General features: G+C 35.6%; 1 protein-coding gene across 1 annotated transcript in view; it reads left to right on the top strand.

Annotated features, from left to right (window-relative positions):
- The window catches only part of LOC306853988 (sortilin-related receptor-like), a 78,461-nt gene that overhangs the window by 41,729 nt on the left and 16,836 nt on the right, over positions 1-19,896 (top strand). The window contains exons 16-37 of the mRNA XM_079391747.1: positions 2,124-2,209; positions 4,262-4,434; positions 6,400-6,531; positions 6,615-6,706; positions 6,792-7,038; positions 7,137-7,275; positions 8,085-8,258; positions 8,361-8,474; positions 8,560-8,682; positions 9,747-9,866; positions 9,980-10,105; positions 10,253-10,363; positions 10,454-10,585; positions 13,728-13,859; positions 14,013-14,147; positions 14,271-14,423; positions 17,578-17,733; positions 17,905-18,033; positions 18,159-18,285; positions 19,287-19,456; positions 19,551-19,663; positions 19,741-19,845. Of these exons, the coding sequence (XP_079247873.1) occupies positions 2,124-2,209; positions 4,262-4,434; positions 6,400-6,531; positions 6,615-6,706; positions 6,792-7,038; positions 7,137-7,275; positions 8,085-8,258; positions 8,361-8,474; positions 8,560-8,682; positions 9,747-9,866; positions 9,980-10,105; positions 10,253-10,363; positions 10,454-10,585; positions 13,728-13,859; positions 14,013-14,147; positions 14,271-14,423; positions 17,578-17,733; positions 17,905-18,033; positions 18,159-18,285; positions 19,287-19,456; positions 19,551-19,663; positions 19,741-19,845 (2,989 nt within the window). The remainder of the gene's footprint in view (positions 1-2,123; positions 2,210-4,261; positions 4,435-6,399; positions 6,532-6,614; positions 6,707-6,791; positions 7,039-7,136; positions 7,276-8,084; positions 8,259-8,360; positions 8,475-8,559; positions 8,683-9,746; positions 9,867-9,979; positions 10,106-10,252; positions 10,364-10,453; positions 10,586-13,727; positions 13,860-14,012; positions 14,148-14,270; positions 14,424-17,577; positions 17,734-17,904; positions 18,034-18,158; positions 18,286-19,286; positions 19,457-19,550; positions 19,664-19,740; positions 19,846-19,896) is intronic.

The raw sequence follows: 19,896 nt of genomic DNA on the forward strand, positions 1-19,896 counted from the left end.
ATACTGAAAATTCACCTTTTCCATCATGAATTACGCGAATGAATTGCATTTTAAAATACAATAAAACATGAAATATTATTACAATTTAAAATAAGTTTTTTCTATGTAATATATACACTCACTGGCCACTTTATTAGGTACACCTTGCTAGTAACTTAATTATTCGTGGCATTGATTCAACAAGGTGTTGGAAACATTCCTCAGAGATTTTGGTCCATATTGACATGATAGCATTACGCAGTTGCTGCAGATTTGTTGGCTGCACATCCATGATGCGAATATCCCGTTCCACCACATCCCAAAGGTGCTCTATTGGATTGAGATCTGGTGACTGTGGAGGCCACTTGAGTAAAGTGAACTCATTGTCATGTTCAAGAAACCAGTCTGAGGGTGCTTTCACACCTGCCTCGTTTAGTTTGGTTGAATCGCACTAGAGTTCGTTTTCCCTCTTGGTGTGGTTCGTTTGGGCAGGTGAGAATGCAGCAATCGCACTCGAATGCGCACCAAAAGCAGACCAAACAAGCGTACCGAGACCTCCTTGAAGAGGTGCACTCGGCACGCTTTCAAACGAACCCTGGAGCGGTTTGTTTGTGGTGAGAACGCGATCCAACCGCATTTTTGGACTAAACCGCATTTATAAAGCACTCATATCTGTTGTGATTCAGTGCTGTAAATCAGCAAAGCATGAGAAGGTCTTAAGGGGGTGAATACTTATTAAAGTCTCTGTGTTCTCCTGGATACAGATTGTTAGCCGCCACCATCAGCTGCAGCCCAGGAGCATTATTAGATCTGCCACTGCTGTGTCACCATGCATCTCTCCTCTCATTATCTGCAGTCGAGAGGAGAGGATTTATTTAGAACACGGACTTGAACCGAATTTAGCTGGATGAGTTTAGATCTCTTGCTCAGTCAGTTGAGATGTGAGGAAATTAGGTTAATCACAATTATAGTAATGATTTCTGGGAAAATGGGGAAGCAAAGTTAATTACTATTATTTAGGGATGCTTAATATATTATGATCATATCTATTATGAACCAAACGTTTTTTTTTTTTTTTTTTTTTTTAACATTTAGGTCAGTGTTGTTGTTTTTTATCAGCTATTGTTGGTTATTTGACTGGGTGGGGACTTTTATATTTTACAGTGGAACTTAATCTGGATTTTACTTGAAGGGATAGCGATAAATTACAGCAAAGATTAACCCATTTAATACAACGCTAGAAATGTTCTTTCCCTTTAAGGGCATGTTTCAGAAAAATAATATAGTGAAGTGAAGTGACATACTGGCAAGTATGGTGACCCATACTCGGAATTCGTACTCTGCATTTAACCCATCCAACGTGCACACACACAGCAGTGAACACACACACACCGTGAACACACACCCGGAGCAGTGGGCAGCCATTTATGCTGCGGCGCCCGGGGAGCAGTTGGGGGTTCGGTGCCTTGCTCAAGGGCACCTCAGTCGTGGTATTGAGGGTGGAGAGAGCGCTGGACATTCACTCCCCCCACCTACAATCCCTGCCGGCTTTGGATTACGAGTCCGACTCTTTAACCATTAGGCAACGACTTCCCTGAATATAGATATATAGATATATCATGATTATTTTGCTCACAATAATGCATCAATACGGCAGCTATCAATATGTTTTATTTATGTGGTCATTCATTCAGTTAATTTAATGAAAAAGCATGTAAAACCAACATTCAGAAGAAACATATCACAGAAATAACAAAACTATTGGTTTTTAGTACCTGTATATATAGTCTAAAAATATTAGATTAAGCATAATATTAGCTATGTATTGGTAACTGGCCATTATTTTTAGAATAACTATCATACTTATATTGACCAGCAGATCTGAGCACCTCTAATGTCAATAAATGATGAATGGAATCAGCAGTTTCAGATAAACTTGTGACAACTTTGGTACTTCTCAATATATTACACAAGCCTAAGGACAGCAAAAGGAGAATTTATATGAGGGTGGAAATTCATAGACGTGTAATTACAGCATCACCTAGTGCCAACTTTTAGAACAAAGTTCTTCAAGAAGAGAAATTTGCTGTGAATTTTAATAAATGATTTCCACTGATGTTAAGGTGTGTCATCTGACGCTTTAGGTACAGGAAGGTTTCTGCAGACAGCTGCAGTGGGGGAGATGTTGAAGCTCGGCTGGATGGAGAAATGCTGCCCTGTCCTGTGGGAGGTACGCTAAGATCCTCCTCTTCAGATTATACAATCATATTCTCTAAACTCTTTTTATGTAACACCACACAATCCTATGGGATGCAACATGAAGTTGTGGAATCAAAGTTCATAACACGGCCTCAAACTAATAAAAAAAAAGACTTCACAAGATAAAGCTTTGAGGTATGACATTTTTTTGAGATATCAATTTTAATTTTATAATGATAGTGATTAAAAAAAAAGAAATAATTTATTTTCTTTTACATTTACATGCAAGTTTCTCTTTTTTTAAATGCACTATTGTTCAAAAGCGTCAGTTAGAAAATGAATCAAAAGTGACAGTAAAGACAATTATATGACCAAAAGACGATACATGACCAAAAAAAGTCCTTTATATTAGATGGGATAGTTTAGTGCTACAGTCCTTGTTTAGTGTGAAATGTTAAACGGGTTCAAATCCTGACTCGAAACGAAAAATAAACCAAGCAAATTGCAACAGAACTTATTATAATGCATTGTTGTATGATAAAGTGCAGTTTTGACATTTTATTTCACAGGAAAAGATACAAGAATATGGAGCAAATTGCGCATTTTAAAGCAAGTTGACGAAAATGATTATAATTCTGCAAAATAAAAATGTAAATGAATTAAATAACAAATGCAATTTGTATACTTTTAAAAGAAATGTATACTTTTATTAAGCAGGGAAATATTAAATTGATGGAAAGTGACACTGAAGACATTTATAATGTTACAGAAGATTTCTATTTCAAATAAATGTTGTTCTTTTGAACGTTATATTCATCAAGGACTCCTGAAAAATGTATCACCATTTTCACAAAGATATCAAGCTGCACAACTGTTCATATAAGAATGATTTCTGAAGGATCATGTGATACTGAGGACTAGACTGATGGCTGCTTAAAATTCAGCTTTGCCATCATAGGAGTAAAATGCATTTTAAAATAAATTTAAATAGAAAACAGCTATTTTAAGTTGTAATTATAAATTTAACAATATTACTGCCAAACTTTTGAACAGTAGTGTACATTTAATATCTATTTTTGTCATTCTTGGAATTTTTGTTTGCTCACTGATCATTGCCTCGTTTTGTGTGAAGGATCTTTTAACCTTTATAGAAATGTCTTTAAATCTACTTGATTTTTCCGTCTTGAAGTTAAAACACTTGTTTTTTATATAGGTGGAATTTAAATGTTAATTACTGAAGACATACTGTATGCAGATGCAAAATATAGTTTAGATTAGACCTTTTCACTTCCCTTCTTGACTCTTTGACTTATGGGATCTCGGTTTTACTTATAATTTCAGAATTCTGTTTAGTTGTTTGGTAGCAAAAACACAATCAGTCCTGTTTTTAACCCAATCAAAGACACATTTGATGGTTATTTAAAAAAGGATATTTGGAAATGTATTTTAGGACAGCGTGACATAAAAATCCCAGCAATGTCTACAATTGTGTCTGAATGCGTGTCTGTAGTATAAGCATGAATGTGTAAAAAACCGTAATGCCTCAACATGACCATGCTGAGATGACATGATGGGCTGATTTCTACAATGAAAGCTGAATAAAGTAGTGGACAGTCAGTCCTTAAGATGGGATTTGAAAGTCAAATGAGGATTGTTGGTGTGTGATCAAAGCCCATCTCCCCACCGAGCTGTTCTTAAGAGCCGTCGCTGTCTAGACTGCCTCTACTCTCCAGCATTCTGGCTCTCAGCAACCTGACCGCGCTTCAGTGGCCACGTTGATTGGCTTGGGAGTAAATAAGCAGCCCTTTCAGAAGCTGAGATCTGATCCAGCGGGAGAAGGAAGTGATGTGACTCTCAGCAGTGCCATCAGTTTTCTTTTTACGATTTGCAGTGAAACAGAAAATGGAAAGCCATCCCAGAAGGGTGCAAGCTGTTAGCAAGAAACAACTGGCTTTTAGTGCCAATGGTTTTGAAATTAAATGCTCACATGGGAGTGTTCGGGTGAAATATGTAGTGTATTTCTCTGGAATGAGTTTTTATTTCACCTCTTAACTAAGACCTCTTACCTTCTTTTCCTTTGTAGAGAGTAATGAGTTTATCCTGTATGCGGTGAGGAGCTCCATTCACCGCTATGACCTGGCCACAGGTACAGACCAGGCGCTTCCACTCTCGGGTCTCCATGAGGCCGTGGCTCTCGATTTTGATTATGAGAAGAACTGCCTATACTGGGCTGATATTTCACTGGACACCATACAGGTGAATAAACGTCCGTGTCTGTTAAACCTTTGAAACTGTCATACTGGAACATTCAAATCTGCCGCTGACACAGAGAGCAGGCATTTACCATGTTAGGGTAAGAAACAGCTTCACAAACAGTCTATTTAACTACACGGTATTATTTCGGTCTCGCAGTCATTATATTATCACAGAAATACTGGGATAAAAGTTTATAATTCAGATAAAAACATTGATGTCTATGGTAGTGATCAAAATAGAGCAAATCCCCTTTCGAAACTAACTGCCGCTTCAAATAATGTTTGTGCCGATGGCATTGTTTCGCCACTAGCTGGCGACAAGTGACCTTAAAAATGTATTTGTCATTGAATCATTCATTCAAGAGATTTGTTCAAAAACGCTGATTCATCCAGTAATGAAACAAGTGAAGTATTTATGAGTGAGTCATTGAATCATTCATTCAAACCACTTTTTCATAATTTTAATAATAAAAATTGGTGTATTAAATATATATTTTAAATACATATATTTATTGAAATTTTAATAATTCATTCAAATTAATTAAACACTTTTAAATAGACTTCAACAATCATTTTCTGTCACATTATTTTGTTTAGTTCAGAATCGCGGTCTCTATTTGAGACAAATAAATCGTGATTCTTAATTTATCCAGAATCGTGCAGCTGTACCAGATATATAGGGGCTTTCGCAACAGAGGAACCTTTGATAACACTTTATTTTAGGGTCTCTTAACTAGTTGCTTATAAGCATGCATATTACTAGAATATTTGCCATTTATTAGTAGTAATTAAGCACATATTAATGCCTTATTCTACATCCCTAATCCTACCCAATACCTAAACTTAACAGCTACCTTACTAACTATTAATAAGCAGCAAATTAGGAATTTATTAAGGGAAAAATAGTAGTTAATAGTGAATAAGTGAATAAGTGTTACCGAACCTTTTCATAGTTACGCTTTTTGGCTTGTTCGCACTGCAGGAACTAGGAACGTGTCTAGTTCTAGTACGCTGCTTGGCCAAGCACATATGAAACACCGGCTACCAAGCATTTTTTAAAATCTGTGTAAAAATATTTACTCGACGAACATGGAAAACAGTGATAACGGCATTTACCTGTTGTTTGCAGCGTTGTTCTTTTCTCAGCCTCAATGATATGTAACACTGCAAGTGGTCATATGAGATTTAGTCAGATTTTCATGCTTCTTCAATCCTGTAAATTGTGCGTTTACATTCCATCTGTTATAATGAAACCTAAGACACAACAAAAACAACTCCAATCACGGATTTCTGCTTTAGTTGTTTATAAAATGTCATCTGATCTTCATCGAAGTCACAAGTATGGACAAACACAATGTGCTTAAGCTAACAATGTATAAACAATTATAATATTTCATGTCTTTATTGAACACATCCCATTAAAAATTCACAGTGCTGTGGAAAATTAAGTGAACTTTTAAGTGATCTGGTTGTCAATACCTGGATTATTCACTTTGTGGTCATGAGTTGTTCATGGGTCCTTTGTTTGTCCTGAGCAGTTAAACTTCCCAGAAAAAGCATCCTGGTCTTATACATTCTTTACATACTTTTTTTTTTCTAGAATATTCTGCATATTTGAACCCATTTAGTTTTTTATTGTATTGGCTAATTTTGGATATTTAACTGCCGTTTGTTTGTTCACTTTCATTATAATGTTGTGATACCAGAACTATCACCAGTTAAATAATTCGAAAAACGTTAATGTTCTTTTCTTTTCCTTTTATTTATTTTTATTAGAAATATTTTAAAAAATTACAATAATTATATAAAAAATCAGAAATGAAAAAAAGCAACTTTTATTAGATTAGATCATAAAAAATAATAATAATTACAACAATAATAATAATAATAATTATTATTTTTATTACAATTTATTAGGCATTAATTAATCTTTTAATTAATTATTTTCTTTGGTTTTGTGTTGTAGAGACTGTGTTTGAATGGAAGCTCTGGACAGGAAGTGATTGTCAGAAAGGACTTACAAAACGTGGAAGCACTGTCCTTTGACCCCATCAGCCGGTTGCTGTATTGGGTGGATGCTGGTGCTCACAAAATCGAGGTAACCGCAGGTTAAAACAACTACAGCAACATCAGCTGCAGGTGTTCGTTCCTGTAGTCGTCCTCACACTGTCTCTCTTCCAGGTGTCCAACTCTGATGGAGACCTGAGACGCACTCTGGTCAATTCTTCAGTGGTGGAGCAGCCTCGAGCCCTGACGCTCATGCCAGGAGAGAGGTATGGTGTTCCCACAAATCACTTGATTTCCTTGACAATCCGCATGCTCCCTTCACCCTGACCACTAAGTTGCGGTTTCTTTTAGCTTGATGTTTTGGACAGACTGGGGCGATCGCGCAGCCGGCATCTACCGCAGCTGGATGGATGGTTCCAACATCGCCTGCATTGTGTCTGAGGCAGTTCGCTGGCCCAACGGCATAACGGCCGATGAATCGTGGCTGTACTGGACCGAGGCATATGGAGACCGCATTGAAAGAGCAGACTTTAATGGAGGCCGCCGTACTGTGATAATGGAGGGTCTGCCACATCCTTATGCTATTGCTGTTTTTAAGGTAGGCCCAATGTTATCACTTCTGGGAATGTTGTAACTGATATTAAACTGTCTTTAATGATCATAAACACTTTGTTGAACTGGTTTTTGTCGGTGTAGAATGACCTGTACTGGGATGACTGGTCTAGAATGGGAATCTTCAAAGCACCTAAATCAGGCTCACCTGACAGTGAGATGCTAGTGAGCAGACTGACAGGAGTGATGGATCTCAAGATCTTCTACAAGGGAAAAAACAGAGGTCAGTTCTTAAGGGAAGACTGTCCTTCTAAAACACATGGGAAATACACCTTTAAAGACCATGATGGGGCTTGCAGGGCTTTTCTTTCTTCCACTTGTCAGCTTGTAATGTATAAATTGAACTTAAAAAAATAAGTAATTATTTAAATAAACTCATTTTATATTTTTTGTTATTAGTCATTTCTAAATATATAAATTTACATTATCATTGTAGTTCTTGCAATTTATTGAACAATAATGTGCATGCGAAGAATTTGCAATAAGGTTATTATTATCGTTAACTAAAACTAAACCATACAAAAACATTTTCATTACTAGAAATAAAATAAAATACTTAAACTTAATGTTTTTTTAATTGTAGCTAACTGCCAAGGCAGCAATTTTGTTTTTTAGTTTAAGTTGAAGTAGTAAGATAATTAAAACTAAACTGAAATGAAAACTATATCTTAAAAAAAAAAAAACATTACAAAAGCACTAAAATATCACTAAACTAAATGAAACACAAAATATAAAAATTAAATTCAAAGTACTAACAAAAAATATAATAGTATATCCGTGGTACTAAAATAATATTGGTGCAAGATGAGTCCTCAATATTTTTGGTCTGTTTACACAGGAATAGAGAAATACATTTTTTATGTGTGTATTTTTACACACTTTATTTTATTTTTGCAACTTTATTTTTAGTAGTAAAAAAGCTAACAAACAAGGAATAAAAGCACAAAAGCACAATATTGATTTCATGGGCTCAGTTTACTGGTTTACTTGGATACAGAACTAGATTTGAAAGATTTGTTTTCTCTCCCTTAGGTCAGAATGCTTGTGTGGATCAGCCATGCAGCCTTCTGTGTCTTCCCCAGCCTGGAAACAAGCATCACTGTGTTTGCCCCGATGGAGTTTCCACCACCATCCTACCCTCAGGAGAGCATCAGTGCCAGTGTCCCAGTGGATACCAGCTCCACAATAATACATGCATTAAGACAGGTCTGACAGACTCAGAAGTGTCAGATATCGAATGCTCTAAATGCTAAATAAACATTTTAATGAAATTTAAATGCATTTCTTGTCTTTTATTGACTCTTTCAGAACACACCTGCCTGCCAAACCAGCACCGCTGCGCTAATGGGAAATGCATCATTAGCATCTGGAAGTGTGACAGTGACAACGACTGCGGTGACATGAGTGATGAACAGGAGTGCCGTGAGTGACATCATCATCAGCCCTGTCTCATGAAACGCCAGAAATGTGTATGATCTATGTTTCATATATTTTTCTCTCTCTGCAGCCACCACTTTCTGTGACCCTGCGGTCCAGTTCCGCTGTGTGGCCTCAGGATCCTGCATTCCACTGGCCTTCAAGTGTGACCATGAGGATGACTGTGGAGATAACAGTGACGAGGAGCATTGTGGTATGTGTTTGTGTTTAGGGCAAATATTCCATATATATCTGAGATGATTTTAGGGGTGATATAAAATTTAAGAAGTTTAACAATATTTTAATGCACTGTTTAATTAACCTTTAAATTTCCTAAAGAACACATTACAAACCAGTTTAAAGATCATGCTTTGTATCACAACTTGCAAATAATTTTGTTGGCTACTGTTGTTTTTTTTATTGGCTACTGTTGTTTTTTTGCATTTTCTTTTTTTCTTTTTTAAATATTTTTTTCTCTGGATTGGTATTTTTAACTAAAACCAAAACAAATATTTTAAAATATTAATTTAATTCATTTTTGTCCTTGGAAACTAACAAAATTTACTAAAAGTGAGATAAAAAATAAATCTAAGCTGAATAGAAATAGATATTAAAAAAATAAAATGACAAAAGCATGTGACAATTTTAATTTTTTAATTTAAATGAAACTATAAAATATTAATAAATACAATAGTAGTATATAAATAATTCTAAAATAAGACTGCTCTGAATTAAACTTAAGGAAAAATTGTATTAGTGTGAATTTGATTGAATGAATTTCATTTGGATCAATCAGTTAAAATTTTAAAGTTAAACAATTTAAAGATGATTAAATTATTAATCTGTGAACACTTACATACTGCAAACTGGTCACTTTTTGGTGAGTTCGACTTGAAGCAGCACCACGCAGAACGATCATTGTATGACAAAGCACCGCGAGAGCTACAGAGATATGTTCATGGAAGAAATGAGAAGATAGTAAATTAAAAAAAATAATAATACTACTTTTTATGACTGTAAATTGTAATATTGCTGTATATAAACAAAAATTTTTAAAATTCTTCTGTTCATTAATTAAAAACAGTTTCAAAAGCATTCTTTAATTTTAACAAGATTTACTTTGTGCATTACATTTTTTGAATCTGTTTGGCTTGCTTGGATTCTTTGGACCTAACTTCCTTGGACCTTTTTATTTTTTTTTCTGCTGTAATTGCTATGTGTTTTTAGTTGTTCAGTTAAAATAATTGTAACAATAATATTGCATCTGCTTTCTTTTAGAGTCTCACAAGTGTGGACCGGGGGAGTTCACCTGTGCAAGAGGTGTGTGTATTCGGGACGCGTGGCGCTGTGATGGAGACAACGACTGCAGGGACTGGTCAGATGAGGCTAACTGTACTGGTGAGAGAAAAGACACTCCGGTGTCATTTACACACCGGTGCAAGAAATATGCAGTGAAATACATCACATCTACATCTTCAATGTCTCTTTCTTCCTCATTCTATCATATAAAGTGGGTCACCACACGTGTGAGAGCAGTAGTTTCCAGTGTCACACGGGTCACTGCATTCCTCAGCGCTGGGTGTGTGACGGAGATGACGACTGCCAGGATGGCTCGGATGAGGACCCAACCCAGTGTGGTCAGTCTCAAACACTGCGTTACTCACACTCATTGCATTTGACTTTTTCTTTGGAAAACCGAATGCATCAGCATCAGTTTCTCTAATAATGTTGCTCACTCATATATAATTCTGTGCAATTTGGCATCTTTTGGTTTTGTCCTTCAGGTAAAGAAAAGTGTAATGGCTTCTTGTGCTCTAATGGCACCTGTCTGCCTGCTAGTGCTCACTGCAATGGTGTGGAGGACTGTCCGGGAGGCGCTGATGAGCAAAACTGCGGTATTGCTTTTTATATAAGTATATATAAGTGGAATTGTTGTTTTGTGTTGTAAATGTACCTAGAGAAATAATAAGAGTCTGTTCTTGCAGGTCCCCTCTGTGCACACTATATGGAGTTTGTGTGCAGAAACCGAGCACAGTGTCTGTTCCAGTCTCTGGTGTGTGATGGTACCCGGCACTGCTCCGATGGATCTGATGAGGACCCGACGTATGCAGGCTGCTGTGAGTCCAACACATTTGCTAACTGAAATGTGACCATTAGTTAATGTTCACTAGAGGAACTAGCCAAAAGGTCCATTTAGGGCTGCTCGATTATGACAAAAATCATAATCACGGTTATTTTGGGCATTATTGTAATCATGATTATTTAAAACGATTATTAGTGGGCCTTATGACCAAAACTTTATATGAAAGATTTATTTATAGATAGTGATATATATCATATATATTTTCTGTAAATAAGGTTGCTATGACATCTACATTTTAGAGACCAGCGAAATGTCACAATTCTCAATACCACAGCAGAATACCAGAGTGACTAATATTAGTTAAAAATTAAAAGAAGCAAAAAGGTCCTCAAAATTATTGAAAATTATTAAACTGCCAGTAATCAAAAAAGCAAAGGAATACAATATAATAAAAAAAATACAAATGAAACAAACTGTGCTTTGTTTTTTTTTTTTATGCAAGTCTAAAGTATTCAGTTAACAGCCTAATAGATAAATTAAATAACCTAATGTAAAATAAAGCAGCATAGTCTTCTAGTAAGAATTCAACTTCATTTGTTTCTCATTAAAGCTACAAAAGTCTTTCAGTCAAAAGCAGTGTGTGATTTTGAATTGGTCTTTTGTTGTTTGATTAATATAAAGCACAAAGTCGGCTGCAGGAATATAAGCCCGCTGTCACTTTAAGAGCCGCACGGATCCCATTTACTGTTACACATGTATTTTCATTCTCAACTGTTTATGTTCATTTATTACATAACCGACGAGGGTTTATGTGAATAATCACTAAGCGCCGCATTTTGACATGTTTTTTGCGTGTATTTGACCATTTAGGCGATAATAGATGACTTTTTGCATGTTCATGTTCTGTTCCGTCTCTGTATCACATTAATCTTCAGTAATCTTCCTGAGGAAGTACAAGTTCTCTTTCACGTTTTTAAATACATAAATAAATCTAATCAACTTAAATCAAGCACGTCTGATTTTGCTAGTGTCTCGTTACATGATTTTACTGATTTGCAATTAAAATTGGGCTTTTATGGAGGAGTGAAAGCGCGCCGCTGGAAAGGGGGCGGAATGGGGCGCAATAATCGTTTCGTATCGATTACTGTAATTTCATAATCGTTGGAGGCCGAAATCGAAACTGAATTTCGATTAATTGCACAGCCCTAGGTCCATTATGTGCTTCTGACTAGGACTGTCCATGTAAATGCAGTGCAATTAATTACATTAATAAATAAAAATGTCATAATGTACACATTTAGTTACGCCCCCTGACCTGAATGTTAATTCCTTAATATATTCCTTGAGAAATTATTAAATCTAACATAAATATTAGGGGTGTAAGAAAATATCGATACACGTGAGTATCGCGATATTTTGTTTGGTGAAACTGTATCGATTCTCCAAAACGGAATATCTATATTTAAAAAAAAAAAAAAAAAAAAAGATAGAAGATTCATGGCAGTTGTTTCGTTTTGAGTTCATATCCCGACCGCTAGTCTTCATCTCTGAACTTAAACAGTCACAGGAAATACTAGCATCAGGGCACTCCACTAATGTTAGCATTAATATAGTTTGCTGCCAGTAATGGAGGATGAGAGAATTGTTCCAGGTCTCGTTTCGATGTACAAAGCTGAAGTGTGGCACCATTTGGGCTTTTGTGGTAATGTCCGCCCCGGGACCGCGGTGCGAGCGCAACATTGGTTCTGCCGCTTGCCCCGTCCCGTGTTGAAGAGTCTTTGCATTCGGCGCGGCGGGCGGGTAGAGTCCATATATGTACATATATGTACAGTATATATGTAAAGTTCTTGTACAGTCTCAGTTTGTGTATGTCTAGGCAACTAGGTATACTAGTTATAGTATTTATAGTATATATATATATATATATATATATATATATATATATATATATATATATATATATATATATATAGTCAGACTTTTTATTTTTTTTCTCTTATACTTGAATTGTTGTATGTTTATCTTATGTTGAACTAGTATGTAGCACCGTGGTCCTGCGAGACATGACATTTCGTTCCACTATATGTCCACACATGTAGCAGAATGACAATAAAGCTCAACTTGAACTTGATGGTGGTGTGTTCTTAATGACAGCTTTCCTAAAAAATATATATCCTATTCCTAAAATAAGAAATATCCCAATATATCGCCTTGCTTACAGTATCGCAATATATCGTATCGCAACCCCTGTATCGTGATACGTATCGTATCGCCAGATTCTTGCCAATACACAGCCCTAATAAATATACTATTCAGAAGTTTGGTTATGTAATAATTTTAGAAAGAAGTCTCTTATTCTCTCCAGTGCTGTATTTATTTAATCAAAAATACAGTAATATTGTGAAATAATATCACAAATTATAATAATTGTTTTCTGTTTTAATGTATTGTAAAATGTAATTTATTTGGCAAAACCGAATTTTCAGCAGCCCTTACTTCAGTCTTCAGTGCCACATGATCCTTTAGAAATCATTCTAATATGCTTATTTGGCACTCAAAAACATTTCTTATTATAATCAATGTTGTAATATTTTTAATATTTTTGTGAAAACTATAATACATTTTTTTCGAGATTCTTTAATGACAAGAAAGTTCAAAAGAACAGGTTTTATTAGAAATAGAAATCTTTTGTAACATTTTTAGCTGGCATGTTTTATCAATTTAATATTTATTATTATTTCTTAATTTATTATTTAGTATTTAGTTTCTCTTATTTAGTATTAATTTCTTTAAAAAATCTTACTGACCCCATACTTTTGTATTTGTAATGTGTATTATATAAATTAAGAATAAAGGAATATATTTTATGTATTATTAGATTTCTTTTGTAGTGTTTAAAAATAAAGAAATCGGTGTATTCACCACTTTTTGCAGTCTGTTGCTTTTTTGTTTTCTCATACTTGTCTGCTACATTAATGTATTGTCTTTAATTCATAGTGTCATAATTTATTCATAATAGCTTCTCTGCAAAAATTGATAATTTGATTTAATTAATCGGCATATCATGTAATTAGGTTTGTAATAAGTCTTAATTGACAGTCCTAAATGTGGACCTTGGGTAGAGCACAAATGGAGTGTTATGTAATGAATTGATTAGTTCTCCTGCTCTTCCACAGCAACTAACCCTGAGTTTGAGAAAACATGTGACGGCTACAGCTTTCAGTGTTCCAATGGAATGTGTGTGACCCTGGAGTGGAAGTGTGACGGCATGGACGACTGTGGCGACTACTCAGACGAGGCCAACTGTGGTGAGCAGGAACTTGTGGCTATGCAAAACTACAGACTTCCAGTCTGAGCATTCAATACATAAGCTCCAGTCATACTTGGAACAGCTTTGAGAACGTGCTCTTTATCTTGTTTCTGTGCTTGTTTGTTAACGAGTTTTGTGCTTTCTGTTTCAGCGTCCCCGACCGATGAGCCGGGCTGCTCGCGTTACTTTCAGTACGAGTGTAAGAACGGCCGCTGTGTGCCTGCCTGGTGGAAGTGTGATGGGGAAAATGACTGCGGTGACTGGTCTGATGAATCTCAATGCTCAGGTACACAAATCAGTCCAGTACTCTGTGTCCCAGTCAGCGAATGTTAACCTTGTTTGTAGAGTGCTGACAAAAGAGAATACTCGGTGGATTAATTATAGTTAATTATGTTGTGTCTGTGTTCAGATGGTGGAGCTCCTCACACACCTGCGCCGGGTCCAGCTACCTGTGCTCCTAATCGTTTCCGCTGTGGTTCTGGCGCGTGTATTGTGAACACCTGGGTGTGCGATGGCTATGCTGATTGTCCTGATGGCAGTGATGAAGTGGGCTGTCCAACAGGTGCCCCACAGCTCTTCTCTTTTCCTAGCCAATAATTTTCCTAACCCTGTTTTGTTGTTTTGTTGGTTTGTGTTTGGATTTTTGTCCGGTTGGAAGATCCAAACATGGCCCATTATAAGATTTCTAACAAGTGAGTCAGTCACTTGTTGATTTTTTTTTATCTGTTGGTATTTGATATAATCCATGATGCCCTGTGTCTAAACAAGATGTCCAGGACCTCCAGCAGAAATATAGGCCCACAACATTAAAAATACAGCAGTATATTTCATTGTACACATGGGGTACTTTTTTTATCCCTGTGTGCACCAAACCCATCTTGAGTGTTTGCTGTTAAAAAGCTAATTCTTTTGTTTCATCTGACCATAAAAGTCAGTCCCATTTGAAGTTCCAGTCGTGTCTGACAACTTAATATGCTGGAGATTGTTTTTGGATGAGTGAGGAGAAGTTTTCTTGAAACCCTCCCGAACAACATGTGGTGATGTAGGGGCTGTTCGACAATATATTTTTTTTAAGGTTATCTGACCCCAAAACTCAACCTTTCTCTACTATTCTCCAGCTGTGGTCCTTGAAGAGTCTTTGGCCACCCGAACTCTCCTTCTCACCGTGCATTAGGACGATATAGGCCACACACACACTGCAGCTAAATTCGGTTGTCAGTTCAACTTTTACTCCTTAATCGCGTTCTGTACACACATAATTCACTAAAATAAGGGAGTGACAACCGCATTTACAGAAATTCTACGCAGTGTGTACGGAACTGGACAACTAGTTGTTAATGACTTATTTGAACGTGCATCGGTGTCTTCATCTGTATGTGAGATGCAAGAAAATAACAGTGAAAGAAGTCCTAACTTAGCACGGGGCTAGCTGCGCTCATGAGCCCTGCGGTAATCTCTGTGTAGCGCTTTGGTCAGCCGTGTGGCTGTTTTATATGTGCTATATAAATAAATTGAAACTTGAAAGTGTCAGTGTTGCCAGATCTTCATAGAAAAAAAACAACAAACAAGGGCAAGCACAAAAAAAACACTAAAACAACCAAATGCTTTGTTTTATAACACCAAAACAAATCTCATATCCACAACAGATCATTTTATTAATTTCATAAAGTGCCTATCTTTATGAGATGAGACCAAACAACATGCCTAAAAGCACTTGTAAATACGAGGACATGGCAACACTGCAAGACAGTGCTCTCTAAAGCAGCCCCCCGAGCATAAACACAACGCTGCACGTCTATCAGCGGTAGTTTAGTTAAAATCGACGGACAAAAAGAGTCTTTAGTCAAAAAATGGCACATAACAAACGGCTAAACTTTTGAGTGCTGTTCCGTACACACATGGAACGTTAATGTACGGAACTCGCTCCTGCTATTAAATGCGGTTGTCACTCCTGAAACTTGTAGTGTGTACGTGGCCATAGATGCATGTCCTCTTCCAGGCAGATTCCAGCCAATAATGTTTTCTGTTGATTGGAAATTCTTAATTATTGCCCTGATGGTGGAAATGGGATTTTTTACTGCTCTAGCTCTTTTCTTAAAGCCACTTAACTAATTTGTGAAGCTCAATTATCTTTTGCTGCACATCAGAAATATATTCTTTGTTTTTTTTTTCATTGTGATGGATGATTAAGGGAATTTGGGATTTGTTTTCCCTCCTATTTATATTTCTGTGAAATAGGAAACCATGGCTGGATAATTTCATGTTCATAATCACCCTGGAGTGCTCAAAATTGTGAATATGAATGAGAATATACTTCAGAGATATTTTACTCATAAGATTTTCTAGGGGTACCAATAATTGTCCAACGTGTATTTGAGAAAAATATTTATTTAAGAGATTTTCTCCCATTTTCAATTAAGTTCAATGAAATGTTAGATTTTTTTTTTTTTTTTTAATTAATTAATACATTTTTTAAATAAAAGATCAAAAGGATTAATAATGCAGGTTTATTTTCAGAGCCATCTTTGATCATATTTACCAAGGGTGCCAGTAATTCTGACCGTGTGTGTGTGTGTATATATATATATATATATATATATATATATATATATATATATATATATATATATATATATATATATATATATATATATATATATATATATATATATATATGTGTATTTTCTTTTTAACTTTTTAGTCATCAAAGAATCCTGGAAAAAAATATACAACAGCAGTTTATAAAATTTGTATATTAAAATATCATATATATATATATATATATATATATATATATATATATATATATATATATATATATATATATATATATATATATATATATATATATATATATAAAAAAAAATACATTTCAAATATATATACATCCATTTATTGTGTATAGGTTTTACATTCATAAAATATTTTTTTTTTAGCTATAAACAATATTTTTGTTTGCATGCTTTAGCTTGCATCAATAAATTAAGCATAATCAAATTAAATGCTTTTTTAAATTGTGTGACATTCGACATTAATGTTCATACATGCAAATTTATGCTTTTCCGCTCAAACGTGGGTGGCACAACATTCCCAGAGTGCCCCAGTTAATTTTCACACAAATTATGCAGTTCACGTGATACTACTGAGTGTTGTCACTTAATAATAAACAATAGAACAAAAATGTTAATAAATAAGTGAATTTCTCAGTTGTTTCCATACTCCTTTTTCAATATTCACTTTTTTTATTTTATATATATAAAAAAAGATTAAGTGAATTTATAAATTGTTTCCACACACATTTTATTTTAAATATTTAAAAATATGTTGTGTAATTAAGTGAATTTCTTAATTGTTTTCAGACATCAACTCAATAATTGTTAGAAAAACTATTATATTAATATTTATTCAGACTGAAAAGTTTTTAAGATTTAATCATTGGGGGAACAAAAACTTTCGGTCAAAGACCTTCGTGTGTTTGCCTGACGAAGGTCTTTGACCGAAACATTGCTACTTTTGATTTTTTTTTAATAAAGGGATATTAACAGTGTGCAGATCATTTTTTTAAACTCTTTGATCTTGCACCTGCCCAAGACATTTTTGGATGTGTGTACCTTGATCTTTCTTTTATATGGAACAAAAAAACTTCAAATAAGTTTAACCTTTGAGTCTTCATATGTATTTATCCTTTTGTTTTATGCTGTTTCTGTTTCTCTTAGTCAAAGGCTCAGTGACTCCATTGGCAACTCTTCCTCCTTCGGGCCGCTGTACTAAAGAACAGTTCCTGTGCCTGAAGCCTCCAGTCTGTATCGCTGATTGGCAGCGCTGTGATGGACATCCTCACTGCGTGGATGGGTCTGATGAGGACAACTGTCGTAAGTGCCTATAAGAGATTCATACATAGTACAAAAGTTACCCACAAAACTCATCAAAACTGTCAAATAAAAACATTGTGCTCTATATACTTGGATAAATTGGGAATGGGGTGGTGTTGCTAATGTCTTCACATACCTGTAAATGTTAACAAGCTCCCCATTTTATTTCAGCCACTCATGGTCCGCTGCTCTGTGTGAATGGTACTCTCTGTGCCGACGGCGAGGCCTGCGTGCTGAACAGCGAGAGGTGTGATGGCTTCATAGACTGTTCTGACCGGAGTGACGAGGACAACTGCACTAGTGAGACACTGAGAGACATTTGTGGTGTATTTGCCATTGAAATCTGACTGCCGCAAGAACAGGATTATACCACAGTTAGCCGACTGACTGTTCATGCTGATTCACCCTATTTTTCCCTTTCTCAGTGGATTTGCTGGTCTACAAAATTCAAAATCTTCAGTGGAGTGCCAACTTTTCTGGAGCTGTGATGCTTACCTGGTCAAGGCCCAAAAATATGCCTGCATCCAGCTGCTCTTTTGTCATCTACTACAGGTATTCATTCAGGCTTTGTGTTCATCTACACCTGTGTTTTCTAATGCCCCGTTCACACCAAGAACGATAACTATAAAGACAACGACATCAGTGTCAACACCAGCAAACAATATCTGTTTATTCTAAGCGCACGGCTTGTCTGCAGCTTTAAATTCTCAAGGTAGTTATAGCAGGATGGATTCTGATTGAGTGCCAAAGTTTGTATCGTTCATCAGCTGGAAAAAATAGTTCTGAAAGCGATTCCAACGATATCGATTCTCTGTGCTTTTATCGTTATAGCTGTGGTGTGGACTCTGCTTTTCTTTAATATTGAGAACGATTTTTAAAACTATATCTTTATTGTTATCTTTATAGTTATCGTCCTTGATGTGAATGGGCCTTAAGCCTTTTAAGGTTAAAAAAATCACATACCACTTAACGTTTGAAATTCTTTTCATTTTTTTGCTTTGCTTTGTTTGCTTGATTTATTTTTTTGTTTCATGATTGGTTTTGGTTTACGTTTTGTGTTTTGATTTTTTTTTTTTTATTTATTTGTTTGTTTGTTTGTTTTAAGCTTTCTCAGGTGGACCACCACAACTTTGTGCCAAAAAACACTATTATTTTTAGTTTTTTGTTGTGTTTTGTTATGTTATTGTTATTATTATTATTATTATTGTTTGTTTATTTTAAGCTTTTCAAGTGGTGGAACATGTTAATGTTGAATCAAAGAATCACAGACCACTAAACCATGATTCATTTTTGTATTTTTTTAATTGTATTTAATAAAAGAAAAATATAATAGAAACTAAAATGTAAAAGTGTATATATATATATATATATATATATATATATATATATATATATATTAAAAATAATTAGGACATAATGAGGCAACTGGCAGTAGACATTTAATTTGTTTTATAATTATTCCGCAATACTAAATACTGTATATAGGGAACCCATGATCTTCACACGAGGGTAAATGTCTTCAAGTCAGTTATAAAGCTGTATTTATTTCCCAGGCCGGTGGGTGTCCAGCAGTGGACGTCCATGGACACAAATAGCAATAAGGGCAGTGCCGTTCTGACCGTGTTGATGCCGGACACAACCTACCAGGTGAAGGTTCAGACTCAGTGTCTCAGCAAACAGCACAGGACCAATGAAGTTCTCACACTACGCACACCAGAAGGAGGTAAGTCTGCCTTAACAGCACAGTCACAAAAATTATTTATGGAACAGCTCAGATTTACATGGAAGAGATATGCTGACGACTGTTTGTGTGGCAGTGCCAGACCCTCCACAGAATCTGCAGCTAAGCTCTGACAACGCTGAGGACGGGACGGTACTGTGTTCATGGAACCCTCCTGATAAAGCACATGGACTCATTAGGGAGTATATTGTGAGTGAGAAGCCTTCAGTACATTATAGCATTTATCAACACATGCTTATATCTAACTAGCTCATGTGTGTTTGCAGGTGGAGTACAGTGAAAAGGACAGTGCAGAGTGGTATTCCCAGCGTAGCACCATCACGAATGCAGAAGTGAAGAACCTGCAGCCCAGCTCGCTCTACAGATTCAGGGTGAGACACTCTAAAACCTGCATGAAGTTGTTTCATGTACACTTCTGGTGA

The sequence above is a fragment of the Barbus barbus genome, assembly GCF_936440315.1.
Source record: "Barbus barbus genome assembly, chromosome: 34".
NCBI lineage: Eukaryota > Metazoa > Chordata > Actinopteri > Cypriniformes > Cyprinidae > Barbus > Barbus barbus.